The sequence below is a fragment of the Cetorhinus maximus genome, chromosome 1, assembly GCF_964194155.1.
Source record: "Cetorhinus maximus chromosome 1, sCetMax3.hap1.1, whole genome shotgun sequence".
Taxonomy (NCBI): domain Eukaryota; kingdom Metazoa; phylum Chordata; class Chondrichthyes; order Lamniformes; family Cetorhinidae; genus Cetorhinus; species Cetorhinus maximus.
In genome coordinates this window covers 31,036,368-31,054,772 of record NC_135879.1, presented here as the reverse complement: position 1 = coordinate 31,054,772, position 18,405 = coordinate 31,036,368, and the positions used below count along the sequence as shown (strand labels likewise).

At 43.0% G+C, this 18,405-nt stretch overlaps 1 protein-coding gene across 1 annotated transcript in view; it reads left to right on the top strand.

Moving 5' to 3' along the window:
* Window positions 1–2,191: 2,191 nt before the first annotated feature.
* The window catches only part of pgrmc2 (progesterone receptor membrane component 2), a 66,212-nt gene continuing 49,998 nt past the window's right edge, over window positions 2,192–18,405 (top strand). Inside the window, exon 1 of the mRNA XM_078539497.1 lies at window positions 2,192–2,581. Coding sequence (XP_078395623.1) covers window positions 2,233–2,581 — 349 coding nt within the window. The 5' untranslated portion in view covers window positions 2,192–2,232. The remainder of the gene's footprint in view (window positions 2,582–18,405) is intronic.

The following is an 18,405-nucleotide window of genomic DNA, read 5'->3' as shown; positions in this document are numbered from 1 at the left end:
GAGCAATTAGCATAGGGGAAAAGTTAGGAGTAAGATTCATGATTAAAGAGTAAGTGAGACATATTGAAAACCCCTTTAGAAAACATGCCATATAGGAACAAAAGTAAACAAGATAGGTCAATCTACTTTGTTATTTTTTAAATATTTTTAAATAAATGTTGCAAATCAACTTGCTAACAATATTTTGCAGTTCTCTCTTCTAACATTCATGTATATAGATCTTATCATACATGTTTCCTTGTTACATAGTTCCCTAGTATCTGCCATGGTTTGTATGTTTGTCTGATAATCAGTGTCCAAACCTACCTGCTACTGCCTTTTATTCTACAATTTCTGGAATCCTAACTTTTTTCCACCTGCCCTCCCCTTCCACAAATGATTTTCTATTGCTGCTTCAAAACCTATTTGTCCCCAGATGACTCATCTCTCCTGTATCAGTTTTTTTTTGGAAGTATTCCCAGTTATTTATGAAGGTAGCAATGTTGTACTCTCACAGTCTAGCAACCACTCATTTTCTTCCACAAATTTTCTTTCCTTTCCTTTCCCAAACACAATTTTAAATTCTCTATCCTTGAGATTTTGAGCCATTTTTCATATATATGGCTATTGTCCCTATGTTTTTCCTATCTCATTTACACTTACATGGACCACTCCCACTGGATCCCTACCTGGGCCCTTCAGTTTTCCTTCTAACCATTACTCAGTGTGTACTGTGCTAGTTTCAGTCAGACACTCACGATTCTTCAGGTATTGCCATCACAACACACATCACCGTTCATTGAGCATGAATCACTTAAGATCACAATCTCTCTCTGATCTGGAAACGGTAGTTAAAAAGACAGGGGGGACAACGTGGTAAGATCATAGTTTCCAAGTGGTGGTCCTCCTCTCTGGTTTTCTAAGCCCCTTTTCTTCTGGAACCTTAAACCTTTCTGCAGATTAGACTGTGCCTGGTATATGTTCGCTAATAAGATCTCTTAGGTAGCTTAATTTTTGCTTACTTTATCAATCTTTATCCTGTGTCTCCTTCTTGGCTTCCTCTAGCACTTTGTCCCTTCATCAAATCAATGCTGTTCTTACTGTGCTGCTCTTCAGCTCCAATCCTTGAAGGTTCAGTCTCTAATGCTAGACTGGTCATATCACTTACCCGAGGGAATTTACTTACTGAATCTAATACTCTCCATCTACACTCAACAATCTCCTCTCTTCTGTCTGTCTTTAGAAGTTCCGGTGTGCAACATGTTCCATTTTTATTTTATTTGTATCTGATGCTCAATTTTAATTTTACTTCCCCTTTATGTTTTGTTTTACTTTTTTAAATCTCCCTTAGGTGTTACTTATTTCGGCTTGTCTCAGTCCTTCTCTAATTTCTTTGGTCTTTCTCTGCGCAACTTTCACAATTTCAGACTTTTTCTGCTTCTCGTCATATTTTTGATGTACTTTTCCTTAATCCTGCTGTTTCTACATAAGTTTCCTAACCACTGAACAAGACTGCCTTATATCTTGTACAGTTCATCATCCTCAACAAACAAGGCTAAACATTCAGGGGATTTACCTCAGACCCCACTACTCATGAGCTTTGCCCCCTAGAACCTAATAGTAGGAGACGTCATATCTTTGGATTCTAACTATTGCCAGAAACTGCCATTTTTAGTACAAAACCTCAGTATTTTTACATTTTTAATGTTGGTATATCTCCATTAGGATGATAAATAACATGAAATATATTCTCAATGTAATAAGTGTGGAAAAATACATCCAAGAACAAAATTGGGCCAAAAGATTATACTCAAGAACAAACACGTTCATCTAAATATATCATTTAGCACTGAAGTTACGAGTTCGTGTTATAAGCGTTTTAAGTTTTCCTGTGTTGGTAACCCATAGCTTAAAATCCCATGTCCATCTGCGTCGCTATGCCACCATATCACGAAAAATTGTGAAAGAGACTCTCCTAACAGTAAACTCCACTCCAATACATTGCCCCAGGACTTATCTACACTCCACGTGCCGATTCTGAAGAGGCGCCACGTAGGCAGCAAGTCCTGCGCCAGACTGGCCCGCGCACGCGCACTGGACTCTGCGTTTGTCGACGTATCAGGCGCAGACGCTTGAAGGACTACAACCCCCGTCAGGCCCCGGGGACGGCGTTTGATTGGCGGAGGCGCCGCCAATGGGATGCCGTTATACTGGAGTGGGTACGCGCTGCTGGCGGGGTTGCTAACGTGCATTATGGCGGACAATGTGGAAGGGAATAGCGGTGGTGCTGGTGGCGGCGAGGGGGTTGGTCCATCTGTGGAGGAGGAGGAAGCGGCCGGGATGGCCGGTTTCGGCGTCGGCGGGTTAGTGTTTAACGTCTGTCTGTTGCTGCTGGCTTTGCTCGGGGTGTACAGACTGTACCGGAGGAGGAGGGCCGGCTCGGAGATCGAGAGCAAGGAGCCCGAGCTGCCCAAGATGAAGAAACGCGATTTCAGCCTGGAACAGCTGCGTGAGTACGACGGGCTTCAGAACCCGCGGCTCCTGCTCGCCGTCAACGGCAAAGTCTTCGATGTGACCAAAGGGAAGAAATTCTACGGACCCGGTCAGTGCAACAACAAAATTACCCACCTAATAAACAAAAACACAGGGGCTCTACATCCACTGCCGCGGAATGCAGATAGACATCTGCCTGTACAACTTCGCTGTATACTGTGAGCCGATGATCACTCAGTTATGTGCAATTTGTGTGTTTGCATTTCCCACTCATTTATTCTTGGTGTATTTGTATGCAAACTGCTCACGTACAGGAAGAGAGAGCAGCACATTAATACTGGGTATAATTTTTTACTCCAGCACAACATCCATCAGTTAAGCTGGAGAGGTGAGAAGTAGAGATTTTAAATAATTGCCTTTATTCGATAGTTGCAGAGTTTCCCCTCCCCAAGTGCTTCCGAGCATGTGTCTGGCGAGTAATTTTGTTGTCAAACATACACTGCACAGTGAAATCTTGTTACGGACCTGAAGATGTTTTCTTGTTAATTGGTGGGACTCAGAAGTGGTAATAGCGTAAAGTTACTGTGGCTGCGCGCGTTTGCAGTGCTTTTCTATTCAGGCGGTGTGTACTCGAGTTTCGAACTGCCGAAGATTAGTTGCGTTTAGGGTTTTGCATTCCCAAAGTTTTGAGAATTTTACTTCTAATTCAGTCTTTGCTATCAGTTAGGTGAAGTTTTTATGTAGTATCTTCAGCTGGGAACAAAAGTTGAATGTAACTCGACTTTCGTGCAAGAGCCTGGTAAATCCTGTCATTGAGAAAATACAAATATTACCCTCATTCATGCCGAAATTGCCTCCAGACTTGACTATTTTAACGCACTGTTGGCTGGCCTTCCACATTCTACCCCCTGTAAACTTGAGGTCATTCAAAACTCTGCGTCCGTGTGTTAACTTGCAATAAGTCCCATTCAACTATTTCCCCTGTGCTGGCTTCCAGTCAAGTAATGTTTTGTTTTTCAAATTCTCATGTTTTTTCAAATCCCTCCATGGCCTCAACCCCCTCAATCTCTGTAATATCCTCCAGCCCCACAACCTTCTGAGGTATCTCCTCTAATTCTGACCTCTTGAGCATCCCCAATTTTATTCGCTCCATCATTGGAGACTACGCCTTTAGTTGCCTAGGCTCTATGCTCCGGATATGTTCCCTACGCCTCTTTCCCTCCTTTAAGATACTCCTTAAAACCTACTACCTCTTTGACTAAGCTTTTCTTATCTGTGCTAATATCTCCTTATGTGGTTTGGTATCATATTTTGTTTGACTTTTTATCACTTTACCAGTGCTATATAAATATAAGTTGATGTTGTATACATGATTGTGGTGTTGGTACTTTTTGCTGACAATATCCTGACATCTTGGGGAGTGAAATTGTTGGATTCTGGAAGAATATTGTTTCCTTCGTCAAGTAATATGCGCACTTTTTATAAACTTAGCGATAAAGCATGTGGGGTCAATATTGCTTTATAAAAGCCACAAAGAAAACTGATGCACTCATGGATAAACTTTTCTCGCCTTGTGCTGTTAGATGATATCAGTGTAGTGTTGCATGATGGTTATTGGTTACATCACCACAGGTTTGAGTGATCAATAACTGTTCCATTAAAGCCCTGTGTAGAAATGGAAGAGTACAACACTGAGACGTGCTGTCTGTCTTGTATGGAATTATGGAACTTAAATACATCCAAAAGATTTCAGTTAATATTCTAGTCACTTACATAATCAGCAAGTCTGAAATGGTTATGCCTTGCTTTGGTGTTATAAATTTAAGTATGCAGACCTGGTAGCATTTCATTTTTGATCAGTAATGCCCAGTAGGCAAGCATACATGACTGGGTTAATGGCAGTTCTTGACACAGTGCATCAGAATACTAAAGAACTTGTGTCTCAGTCTCTCTCCTGAAGTTATTCTTTAAACTCTTTTGTGTGTTTGTGTCCAGACCCTTTACGCTGGTGAGAGATTACTTCAAAAATATTCCTTCATTAAACAACCTGTCAATAGTGCAATAATTGTGTACCGCAACTGGAGGGAGTACTTTAAATGGGGTGAATTATGGACTCGCATTGGACTGGTATTTTAGTAACTTTTAAACTTTTTAAAGAAAGCACTTCACCTGATGGCATTGGCGCTTGACAATACTTTGCGGTGTTGGCAGGAGTTAATGTTTTATCCTCAAAGTCTGGAGTGGGACTTGCACCCACAACCTTCTGACTTAGATGTAAGAGTGCTGCTGAGCCATAGTTGACACCACGTTGGGGGGATATAGAATGGTTGCAGGCCTGAAAGAGGCCACTTGGTCTGCCTTGTCATTTCTGGCTCGTTGTAAGACCAACTCAGCTGGTGTCTCACTCTTGCCATTCCCCCCTCGCCCTGTAACTTTTTTTCTCTTTTCCTGTTATTATCTAGTCCTTTTGAAAGCCATGATTGAAACTGCTTTCACCACACACTCGGGCAGTGTATTCCAGGTCCTAACTACTTTTTTTTATTATTCGTTCATGGGACCTCAGCGTCATTGGCTAGACCAACATTTATTGCCCATCCCTATTTGCTTTTGGGAAGGTGTTGGTGAGCTGCCTTCTTGAACAGCTGCAGCGCATGTGGTGTAGGTATGCTGTTAGGGAGGGAGTTCCAGGAGTTTGACCCAACGACAATGAAGGAATGGCTATATATTTCCAAGTCGGGGTGGTGAGTGGCTTGGAGTGGAACTTCCAGGTGGTGCTGTTCCCATGTGCCTGCTGCCCTTGTCCTTCAAGATGGTAATGGTTGTGGGTTTGGAAGGTTCTGTCTAAGGGGGCTTGATGAGTTCCTGCAGTGCACCTTGTAAATGGTACACACTGCCACTGTGTGTTGGTGGTGGAGGAGGGAGTGAATGTTTGTGGATGGGATGCCAATCAAGCGGGCTGTTTTATGGTGTCAGACTTTGAGTGTTGTTGGAGCTGCACTCACACAGGCAAGTGGAGAGTATTCCATCACACTCCTGACCTGTGCACTGTAGACGGTGGACAGGCTTTGGGGAGTCAGCAAGTGAGTTACCCGCCACAAGATTCCAAGCCTCTGACCTGCTCTTGTAGCCACAATGTTTATTTGGCTAGTCCAGCTCAGTTTCTGGTCAATGGTAACCACCCCCCCACCCCCTGGATGTTGATAGTAGGGGATTCAGTGATGGTAATGCCATTGAATGTCATGGGGTGATGGTTAAATTCTCTTCTGTTGGAGGTGGTCATTGCTTGGCACTTGTGTGGCGTGAATGTTACTTGCCACTTGTCAGCCCAGGTCTGGATATTGTCCAGATTTTGCTGCGTTTGGACGTGCACTCCTATAGTATATGAGGAGTCATGAATGATGCTGAACATTGTGCACTCATCATCAAATGTCCCCACTTCTGACCTTATGATGGAAGGAAGGTCACTGATGAGGCAGCTGAAGATGAATGGGCCTAGGACCTTACCCTGAGGAACCCCTGCAATGATGTCCTGGAACTGAGATGATTGACCTCCAACAACCATCTTCCTTTGTGCTAGGTATGACTCCAACCAGTGGAGCACTTTCCACCTGATTTCCATTGACTCCAGTTTTGCTACTGCTCCTTGATGCCACACTCTGTCAAATGCTGCCTCAATGTCAGCACTTGTTGCATTTTAAAAAAAATGTTTTTCCTTATGTTGCCTTTTGGTTCTTTTGCAAATTGGCCTAGATTGGTGTGCTTGGTTCCTCAACCCTTCCGCCAATAGGAACAGTTTCTCCCTATCCACTCAGCCCAGACCTCATGATTTTGGACACCTCTTCAAACCTCTCTCGACCCTTTCTAAAGAGAACAGCTACAGCTTCACCTATCTGTCCATGTAACTGAAGTCCCTGAACCCTGGAACCATTCTCATATCTTTTCTGCACCCTCTCCAATGCCTTCACATCCTTCCTAAAGTGTGGTGTCCAGAGTTGATGCTTTATCAAATGTCTCTTATAAGTCTACCTATACCACAAAACCACATTATCCTCAATCTTCTCTTACCTCAGCAAAAAACTAATAAAATTAAACATGATTTTCCCTTAATATGTCCATTATGATTTTCCTTAAATTGCACTTATCGAAGTGACTGTTAATTTTGCACCAGATTAGTGTTTCTATAAACCTTCCCACCAAACTGACTGACCAGTAGTTGTGGACTTGTCATTAAACCCTTCTTTGAAGAAAGGTTGAAATTTGCAATTCTCCAGTCCACCCCTGTATCTAAGGATGATTGGGAAATTGTGGCTATTGCCTCTGCAATTTCCACCCCTACTTTCATCAGTACCATTGGATACATCTGATCTAGCCTTGGTAACTTATCAACTTAGTCTCCTAGCTGTCTCCAGTGCACCAGTTTTTGTCCTTCATCCAGAAAATTGTAATCTGTAACCCCGCTTACTCTACCTCAAGGACTTGCTTATCACCTTTGAATTTGGGCGTTGACGACTTGTCATGTTTTCATTGGTAGCTCAGTGAGGGAAATCTGAGCGCTAATGTTCAGCTAAATTTGCACATGCAAGTTTTGGCCCTGAGTACAGCTGTTCTTAATATGTAAATACACTTAATACACAAAATTTGTAGTTTTCTTTGAAGAAACCATCTAGGGTAACCTATCGTCACCCCAGAAGCCTAAAAACTATTAAAGAATGGAGACTCGTCAGGTCTGTGCAGACTCTCAAATTATGTAATGCTAGTTGGTATGTTTAGTGATTATCATTTGTGCAATAATGCCTGTATGACAGTATTATGGGCCAAGTAGTGGATAGTTAAGATTCCATGCCCATTCAGCTTTCTATCACATGAATTTTGTCATACAATGTATATGTTCAAAAAGAGGATGTGTGGATGGTAATTCTGTCCTCTTTAGCTCTTGGTACTGAATCATCAGGTGCACACTGATACAGCTGACTTCTAATAATTCAAGGTCATTTTTTTCCACTAAAGTGAAATTATACAGTAACTTGATTTAAATCAACATTAAATGAGGAAGTAGGAATTTAATGCCAAAATATTTAAATTACTATATCTGTGAATCAGTGGCTTTTGAAAGCGATGAGACATGGAATTCAAATTCAGGAATCAAATTGAAACATTTGCATACAGTTAAATCAAAAGTTGTACATGACTGATCTTTTGACATTAAATTATTGTGCAGGGAGCTATGAAATTCAGTTTCAGTTCTCGTAAGTTCAATTAACTACAGTAGTGGAGTGCTTCACAAAATATTATTAAATGTAAAATATCCACATGGGTTCCTGGCAATTTTGATCCAATCCTTGCATTTCATGAAAAGATAATGATTATGTTTTGTAAACTTCCAAATACACAATCTTGTGTAATAACCTTTTAATCTTTTGGCTAGTATTTCTCCTATCACATTCCACAAACTAAGTTGGAAGATGTACCGCCACCTTCGAGGAGTTCACGCGACTGTCTCAAGGGCACTTAGGGATGGGCAATAAATGCTGGCTTAGCCAGCAAGGCCCACATTCCATGAATGAATAAAAACAAATAAAGATTGAAGCATTTTACCATGTAAGTGTGCAGGTATAATTTCATTGAATTCTTAATGTAACTCCTGAGTCCTTTGCAGGTCAGATTGGCTTTCTAAGTGTTTTAAGACTGAAAAATGTGATTTGCTGAAGGTAAGCAGGTAAGTTACCCTGCTTACAGACATTCAGACTCCTGTGTCAGATGACTGTTTTTGCTGTTTGACATGTAGGGAGAACTATGATGGACCAGAAATATGCACCAGACGTACTGTTGCTCAGTGGGTTTTATAACACGAGGGCTGTTTATGTAATGTAAGAGAGTCCACTAATTTGTAATTACTAAATCATTCAATTTTTATTAAATATAGTCTGTATTTTTACTGTTGTTTTTGTGATCGAATTTCATGACTTTTTTATTATGTGAAAAATGGAAATGACTGGTATTTAGATGTTACAGATGCAAACTATAGAAGATTGAATAGTATATAGGGAGTCAAGACAAGGTGTCTTTAGGGCAAGGGTAATTGGACCAAAACTCTGAAGACATGTCAAGGTTCGGATAGACAGGGAAGGTACATCTGAAAGAGCAAAGTTAATGTGGGATAGGAGTCCTCAACATCGACTTCGGACTCCATGAAGTCTAGCTCCCCCCCACTGTCCACAGCTGATAAATCAGTACTCCTTCATGTTGAACACCACTTGAGAGTGGCAAGGGCACAGAATGTACTCTGGGTGGGAGACTTCAATGTCCATCACCAAGAGTGGCTCAGTAGCACCACTTCTGACTGAGTTGGTCAAGTCCTAAAGTACATAGCTGCTAGACTGGGTCTGCAGCATGTGGTGAGGGAACCAACAAGAGAGAAAAACATACTTGACCTGATCCTCACCAACCTGCTTGTCACAGATGAATCTGTCCATGACGGTATTGGTAGGAGTGACCACCGCACAGTCCTTGTGGAGATGAAGTCCCACCTTCACATTGAGGATATCCTCCATCGTATTGTGTGGCACTAACACCGTGCTAAATGAGAGAGATTTCGAACAGATCTAGCATCTCAAGACTGGGCAACCATGAGGTACCATGGGCCATCAGCAACAGCAGAATTGTACTGAACCACAATCTGTAACTTCATGGCCCGGCCACTCTACCACTACCACCAAGCCCGGGGATCAACCCTGGTTCAATGAAGAGAGCAGGAGGGCATGCCAGGAGCAGCACCAGGCATACCTAAAAATGAGGTGAAAAGCTGGTGAAGCTACAACACAGGATTACTTGCATGACAAATAGCAAAAGCAGCAAGTGATAGACAGAGCTCCAGCCGTGAATAGTGGTGGAGAATTAAACGGCTCTCTGGAGGAGGGTCCACAAATATCCCCTTCCTCAATGATGGGGGCGCCCAGCACATCAGTGTAAAAGATAAGGCTGAAGCATTTGCTACAATCTTCAGCCAGAAATGCAGAGAGGATGATCCATCTTGGCCTCCGGAGGTCCTCAGCATCACAGATGCCAGTCTTTAGCCAATTTGTTCTACGTGACATTAAGAAACGGCTGAAGGCACTGGATACTGCAGACTATGGACTCTGACAATATTCCGGCAAAGTACTGAAGACTTGTGCTCCAGAACTTGCAGCACGCCTAGCCGAGCTGTTCCAGTACAGCTACAACACTGGCATCTACCCAGCAACGTGGAAAGTTGCATCAGATATGTCCTGCGCACAAAAAGCAGGACAAATCCAACCCGGGCCAATTACCACCCCATCAATCTACTCTTGATCGTTAGTAAAGTGGTGGAAGGGGTCACCAACAGTGCTATCAAGCAGCACTTGCTTAGCAATCATCTGCTCACTGACACACAGTTTGGGTTACACCAGGGCCACCCAGGTCCTGACTTCATTGCAGCCTTGGTTCAAACATGGACAAAAGAGCTGAACTCCTGAGGTGAGGTGAGAGTGACTACCCTTGACATCAAGGCCGCACTTGACTGAGTGTGGCATCAAGGAGCCCTAGCAAATCTGGAGTCAATGAGAATCAGGGGGAAAACTCTCCACTGATTGGAGCCATATCTAACACGAAGATGGTTGTGGTTGTTGGGGTTAATCATCTCAGCTCCAGTACATCACTGCAGGAGTTCCTCAGAGTAGTGTGTTCAGCTCAACCATCTTCACATGCTTCAGCTGACCTTCCTACCATCATAAGGTCAGAAATGGGGATGTTTGCTGCTGATTGGTGCTCAACATTGCACATTTGTGACTCCTCAGATACTGAAGCAGCCCATGTCTAAATGCAGCAAGACCTGGACAATATCCAGTCTTGGGCTGACAAGTAACATTTGCAACACACAAGTGCCAGGCAGTGATCATCCCCAACAAGAGAGAATCTAACCATTGCCCCTTGACATTGTGGCATTACCATCACTGAATCCCCCACTATCAACATCCTGGGAGTTACCATTGACCAGAAACTGAACTGGACTAGCCATATAAATACTGTGGCTACAAGAGAGTGTCAGAGGCTAGGAATCCTACAGCGGTTAACTCATCTGCAGACTCCCCAAAGCCTGTCCACCATATACGGTGCACAGGTCGGGAGTGTGATGGAATACTCTCCACTTGCCTGGATGAATACAGTTCCAACGACACTTATGAAGCTTGTCACCATCCAAGGAAAAGCAGCCCGCTTGATTGGCACCCCATCCACAAGCATTCACTCCCTCCACTACCGAAGCACAGTAGCAGCAATGTGTACCATCTACAAGGTGCACTGCAGAAAGTCACCAAGGCTCCTTAAACAGTACTTTCCAAACTCAGGACTGCTACCGTCTAGAAGGACAAGGGCAGCAGATACATGGGAACACCACCACCTGGAAGTTCCCCTCCAAGCCACTCACCATCCTGACTTTGGAAATATATTGCTGTTCCTTTACTGTCGCTGGGTCAAAATCCTAGAACTCCCTTCTTAACAGCATTGTGGATATACCTACACCACATGGGCTTCAGCAGTTCAAAAATGCAGCTTGCCACCACCACCTCAAGGGCAATTAAGGATGGGCAATAAAAGCTGGCCTAGCCAGCGAAGCCCACATCACTAGAATGATTTTTTTAAAAAAGGCTAGGTAGAACAGTGTTAGAGGTTTGGAAGGTAGGTAGGTGGAATACAGAAAGAGGCTTATTGGGGCTGAGAGAGAAAATGTTGCTCGAGGACCTCAAAATAAGGGTTGAGGCTATATGAACTGGCTGCATTATTGTAGCCATGACAGAAGTCCATTAGGATGTAGAAGGAAGGGAAGTGTAGAGGAGACTGGAGAGAACATCGGGAGAAGAGTGTGTGGCGATATGGGAAATGGAGGAGGAAGAAGTCAAAAGTAAAAATGAATGAAAAGGTTACTGAGTTTAAAAACAGAATTGGTGAAGGTGCCATTAATATATATAAAAAATTAAGAGTTGGCAGAAGCAGGATAAATGAATTAAATTGGGGGAGAACATTGAATCAATTAAATAGTTAGAACTAATGGATTGAAAGAGCATTTTCATATGAATCAACATTAATTAAAGATCAGCACTTTACAGGGGAAAATTTGGATTGTTTTCCTTGGAACTGAAAAGGTCAAGGGGAGATTTAATAGAGGTATTCAGAGCTATTAAGGTAGAGTAAATGAGAAACTGTTTCCACTGGCAATTGACAACTACAGGGGAGATGAGGAAAAATATTTGTATACTGCAGAGTTGTCTAAAAACCATCTCGTGCATACTCCAGGAATTCATCCACCACTGTATTTTCGCTTATTTGGTTTGCCTGGTCTATATGTAGATTAAATTCACCCATGATTACTGTAGCACCCTTGTTTCATGGCTTTCTAATTTCCTGTTTAATGCCATCTCCTACCTTATCACTATTCTTTGGAGGCCTGTAGACAACTCCTACTAATGTTTTCTGAGCCAATATCCTCTCTCACTATCCCAGTGATTTCATCCTTAACTAACAATGCCACGCCACCCCCATTTCCTTTTTGCCTGTCCATCCTAAATATCGATTATCCTTGGATGTTCAGTTCCCAGCCTTGGTCACCCTGCAGCCATGTCTCTGTGATCACAATCATATTGTACCTGTTTACATCTATTTGCACTGTTAATTCGTCTACCTTATTGCGAAAGCTCCGTGCATTCAGATACAGTGCCTTTCAACTTGTCTTTTTAACATTTCTACACTTTTTTTTGTACTGTGGCCCTATTTGATGCTAACCCTTGTTTCCTATGCCTTCCACTTTAGCTTTCTCCTTGTCTGTTTTTCATTCCTATCTTTGTTTCCCTCTCTTGTGTCTCCCCACTCAGGTTCCAATCCCCCTGCCAGTCTAGCCTCTTGAGAGTATTAATGCTCTGTTGTAGAGTACACTGTTGTTTCTCATTATGCTTAATTCATGATTTCATTGGGGATAGCTTTAAGCAAATATGTGTGCTAGGCATTTCACCACAAAATGTAAAAAAAATGTTTAGATCTTGTACCCACTAATGGTTGCAAAGCACAAGTGATTAAGGGCTAGGAGCAGATACACCTATCTACCTTTCAAATCACAATGTTTGGTATATTTTTTCTTTATGCTAATGGATTGTCTTGCGTGCTGTTCATGGTTAAGGCCCCTGAAAGGGTCAAAGAAGTCACGCTGTTTTATAAAGGCAGGATCATTGTGTGTTTTCTTTGGTATGATGTATTTTGCTACAGCGTAATCAGATTTCTCTGAATTCAATTGCTCTGCATTCTTCAAATCAATTGGCTTCTGATCAGTAGCTGGTTGGGTCAGTTAGAGGTTACAGACATTGAGTCCTGGGTCAATAAAGTATTATGCCTTTGTAGATTGCAAATGATTGACATTTTTAAAATTTTTCTAAGTTCCATACTCAGGTGTGAGGAATGCTCACACAATATTTATCTCATGATTAAAAACAAAAAGCTGTTTTCCCCTACACAAAAACAAAAATACCTGGAAAAACTCAGCAGGTCTGGCAGCATCTGCGGAGAGGAGCACAGTTAACGTTTCGAGTCCGAATGACCCTTCAACAGAACTAAGTAAAAATAGAAGAGAGGTGAAATATAAGCTGGTTTAAGGGGGTGGGTAGAGCTGGATAGAGGGCCAGTGATAGGTGGAGGTAACCAAAAGATGTCACAGACAAAAGGACAGAGGTGTTGAAGGTGGTGATATTATCTAAAGGAATGTGCTAATTAAGGGTAGAAAGCAGGATGAGCAAGGTAGAGATAGCTCTAGTGAGGGCGGGGTGGGGTGAAGGAATTGAAAAACGCTAAAAAGTAGAGATAAAACAATGGATGGAAATACATTTAAAAATAATGGAAATTGGTGGGAAAAGAAAAATCTATATAAATTATTGGAAAAAACAAAAAGGAGGGGGAAAATCGGAAAGGGGGTGGGGATGGAGGAGAGAGTTCATGATCTAAAATTGTTGAACTCAATATTCAGTCCGGAAGGCTGTAAAGTGCCTAGTCGGAAGGTGAGGTATTCTTCCAGTTTGCGTTGAGCTTCACTGGAACAATGCAGCAAGCCAAGGACGGACATGTGGGCATGAGAGCAGGGTGGAGTGTTGAAATGGCAAGCGGCATGGAGGTCTGGGTAATGCTTGCGGGCAGACCAAAGGTGTCCTGCAAAGCGGTCACCCAGTCTGTGTTTGGTCTCCAATGTAGAGGAAACTGCATTGGGAGCAACGAATGCAGTAGACTAAGTTGAGGGAAGTGCAGGTGAAATGCTGCTTCACTTGAAATGAGTGTTTGGGCCCTTGGACGGTGAGGAGAGTGGAAGTGAAGGGGCAGGTGTTGCATCTTCTGCGGTTGCATGGGAAGGTGCTGTGGGAGGGGGTTGAGGTGTAGGGGTGATGGAGGAGTGGACCAGGGTGTCACGGAGGGAACGATCCCTACGGAATGCCGCCGGGGGGGTGAAGGAAAGATGTGTTTGGTGGTGGCATCATGCTGGAGTTGGCGGAAATGGCGGAGGATGATCCTTTGAATGCGGAGGCTGGTGGGGTGATAAGTGAGGACAAGGGGGACCCTACCATATTTCTGGGAGGGAGAGGAAGGTGTGAGGGCGGATGCGCGGGAGATGGGCCGGACACAGTTGAGGGCCCTGTCAACCACCGTGGGTGGAAAACCTCAGTTAAGGAAGAAAGAAGACATGTCAGAGGAACTGTTTTTGAAAGCGGCATCATCAGAACAGATGCGACGGAGGCGAAGGAACTGAGAGAATGGGATGGAGTCCTTACAGGAAGCGGGGTGTGAGGAGCTTTGGTCGAGGTAGCTGTGGGAGTCGGTAGGCTTGTAATGGATATTGGTGGAGAGTCTATCACCAGAAATTGAGACAGAGAGGTCAAGGAAGGGAAGGGAAGTGTCAGAGATGGACCATGTGAAAATGATGGAGGGGTGGAGATTGGAAGCAAAATTAATAAATTTTTCCAGGTCCAGACGAGAGCATGAAGCAGCACCAAAGTAATCATCGATGTACCAGAGAAAGAGTTGTGGGAGGGGGCCGGACTAAGACTAGAACAAGGAATGTTCCACATACCCCATAAAGAGACAGGCATAGCTGGGGCCCATGCGGGTACCCATAGCCACACCTTTTATTTGGAGAACGTGAGAGGAGTTAAAGGAGAAATTGTTCAGTGTGAGATCAAGTTCAGCCAGACGGAGGAGAGTAGTGGTGGATGGGGATTGTTCGGGCCTCTGTTCGAGGAAGAAGCGGAGAGCCATCAGACCATCCCGGTGGGGGATGGAGGTGTAGAGGGATTGGATGTCCAGGGTGAAGAGGAGGCGGTTGGGGCCAGGGAACTGGAAATTGTCGATATGATGTAGGGTGTCAGAGGAATCACGGATGTAGGTGGGAAGGGACTGGGCAAGGGGAGAGAGAATGGAGTCAAGATAGCAAGAAATGAGTTCCGTGGGGCAGGAACAGGCTGACGCGATCGCTCTGCCGGGACAGTCCTGTTTGTGGATTTTGGGTAGGAGGTAGAAGCGGGCCGTCCGAGGTTGGGAGACTATCAGGTTGGTAACTGTGGAAGGAAGATCTCCAGAGGAGATGAGGTCAGTAACAGTCCTGGAAACAATGGCTTGATGTTCCCACAGCACCTTCCCATGCAACCGCAGAAGGTGCAACACCTGCCCCTTTACTTCCCCTCTCCTCTCTGTCCAAGGGCCCAAACACTCCTTTCAAGTGAAGCAGCATTTCACTTGACTTCCCTCAATTTAGTCTACTGCATTTGTTGCTCCCAATGCAGTTTCCTCTACATTGGAGAGACCAAACACAGACTGGGTGACTGCTTTGCAGAACACATTCGGTCTGTCCGCAAGCATTACCCAGACATCCCTGTCGCTTACCATTTCAACACTCCACCCTGCTCTCATGCCCACATGACCGTCCTTGGCCTGCTGCATTGCTCCAGTGAAGCTCAACCCAAACTGGAGCAACAGCACCTCATCTCCCGACTAGGCACTTTACAGCCTTCCGGACTGAATATTGAGTTCAACAATTTTAGATCATGAACTCTCTCCTCCATCCCCACCACCTTTCCAATTTCCTTCCCCCCCCCCCCCTTTTTTTCCCAATAATTTATATAGCTTTTTCTTTTCCCACCTATTTCCATTATTTTTAAATATATTTCCATCCATTGTTTTATCTCTACCTTTTAGCCTTTTTCGATTCCTTCACCCCACCCCACCAGGGCTATCTGTACCTTGCTTGTCCTGCTTTCTCCCCTTAATTAGCACATTCCTTAGATAATATCACCACCTTCAACACCTCTTTGTCCTTTTGTCTGTGACATCTTTTGGTTATCTCCACCTATCACTGGCCCTCTATCCAGCTCTACCCACCCCCTTAAACCAGCTTATATTTCACCTCTCTTCTATTTTTACTTAGTTCTGTTGAAGGGTCATTCGGACTCGAAATGTTAACTGTGTTCCTCTCCGCAGATGTTGCCAGACCTGCTGAATTTTTCCAGGTATCGTTGTTTTGGGTTGCCAGCATCCGTAGTTTTTTGCTTTTATCTTGCTGTTATCTTATGTTATAAAACCTACTGAGCAACAGTATGCCTGGTGCATATTTCTGGCCCATCATAGTTCTCCCTACGTGTCAAACAGCAAAAACAGTCATATGACACAGGAGGCTGAATGTCTGTAAACAGAGTAACATAAACATATAAAGCAAAAACAGAATTACCTGGAAAAACTCAGCAGGCCTGGATGAATTCGCTATCGATATGGGATGGACAGATACTATCCGAAGGTCCAAACCCATCAATAGATACGCGGCTTGGAGGGAGGTTGAATATTTAAAGTGGGCCGACCTCCAATGCCAAGGAACTGGCGTCAAGTACTACACAAACGACTATGCTTCTAATTCCTGGATAAAAACTTGCTTCAACATAAAGCAATCCAGACTCATCAATAGTTTGCTTCTGCGGTGCAATCTCTACCCGACGAGATCCACCCTAAACAGACATAAACATATGTTCAGCAAATCAAATTTTTCAATTCAAAAACACTTAGAAAGCCAACCTGACCTGCAATGGACTCAGGAGTTACTTCAAGGATTCAATACAATTATAGCTACACTTTTACATGGTATAATTCCCAATCTTTATGAAACAGTACATCCCCCAACTTAGTTTGAGCAATGTCCTAGGAGAAATACTAGCCAAAAGATTATTACACAAGACTATGTAATCAGATCAGACAGCACCTGTAGAGGGAGGAAGGTAGGGTAACATCTCAGGCCTTGTGACCCTTTGTCAGAACCTTCAGTCGATGTTGCTGAAGAGAAAGATCAAGAACATGCATTCGATGACTCATGGTGGCAAAGTTAAATCTTAAAGTGACAGGGTACATGGAACACTGAATAGCACCAAGATATCTGATCATGAGTGGATCTGAAGCAGGAAAAGTGGAATTAAATCATGGGGAATAGTTTGGAGTGGGGTACAGTTGCTGGGAGATGTGATTATGAAAGTGACTTAGTGAGCATGCGATCAAATACAAGATGGAAAATGGATTGAAATGGAGGTGAAGGGGGTAAGAAATAAAAATAGTGTTGAACAACACACTCTTCAAGGCGTTGAGCAGTCCTAGCAGAGATGGAGCAGTAAATGAAACCGAAAAGCAAAATACTGCAGGCACTGGAAATCTAAAAAAGAAAATGCTGGAAACACTGAGCAGATCAGTCAGAATCTGTGGAAAGACAAAAGTAGGATTCACGTTTCAGGTGTTCTGATGTTCTATTGTCTTCATTGAATTTGTGTTATACTTCCAAAGCTGGTCAGTATTCAACAGCATGCTACAAGTTTCTTTTTGATTTTAAGTAATTTTGCCTCATGGAATCAGCAACATAATATTTTCCCACCAGGAAATTGCAGCTAAGTTCCTCTTTTTAAATATGATGTCACAGACAATATATTCTATGTGTAGCATATGCACCATTATGCTAGCTGCTTCGAGGCTTGCCTATGTGGTGAACTTGGCAATGAACTGACATAATTGTGATCTAATCTCAGCATTTGGAGCTGTTGAGTTGGCGAAAGATAAGAACGTGCACTATCTTATTACTAGCTGTGGTACTGTTGCATGTATGCTTAAAGTACTGTAGATTTTCAAATATCTTTATGCTTAAGTGATACTTTTGAAACAGCTCTCCTTGACTTAATATGTTTTTAAAAATAAGCTAAAATCTTGTTATAAGGCCTCTGTGGGCCCCATTTACAACTGATTTCTGCTTTGTGCCAAATTTAAAATAGCCTTTTACCACCAAGGTGCTCAGGATATTGGCTTCAGTCTAATAACATAGATTTGTCAAGAATCTGTTATGTACAGAATAGAATTTTTAACTCATTAGTCAGTTCTGTGCCACAGGCATTATTTAATTTTGTTTTTTAGAGAAAGGGAGAAAGAGCAAACAAAGGGGTGTTAGTGGTCACAGGATGGTTATCTCTGCATATATTTGTATGAAGTATAATGCTGTTTTTGCATAATCTTTTAAACCTATATTCTAAGTTTCGCAATAAAGACAGATTGCATTTCTATGGTGCCTTTCTCTTCCTCAGGATGTTGTAAGTGTTTTACATTACTTTTTAAGTGTAGTCTCTTATGTAGGGTAAACACAGCAGCTGATCTGCTCTCAGCCAGGTTTTACCATCAGCAAACCAACTAATGACCTCATTCCCTCTTTTTGGAATTACTGATAGAGGCAGGAATGTTGGCCAGGACACCAGGAGAGCACTGCTCTTTTTTCAAAATAATGCCACAGCATCATTTAGGTCCATTTGAATAGGCAGACAAGGCTTCTGTTAATATCTCATCCAAAAGTCTACACTTCTGAGAATATAATTCACTCTG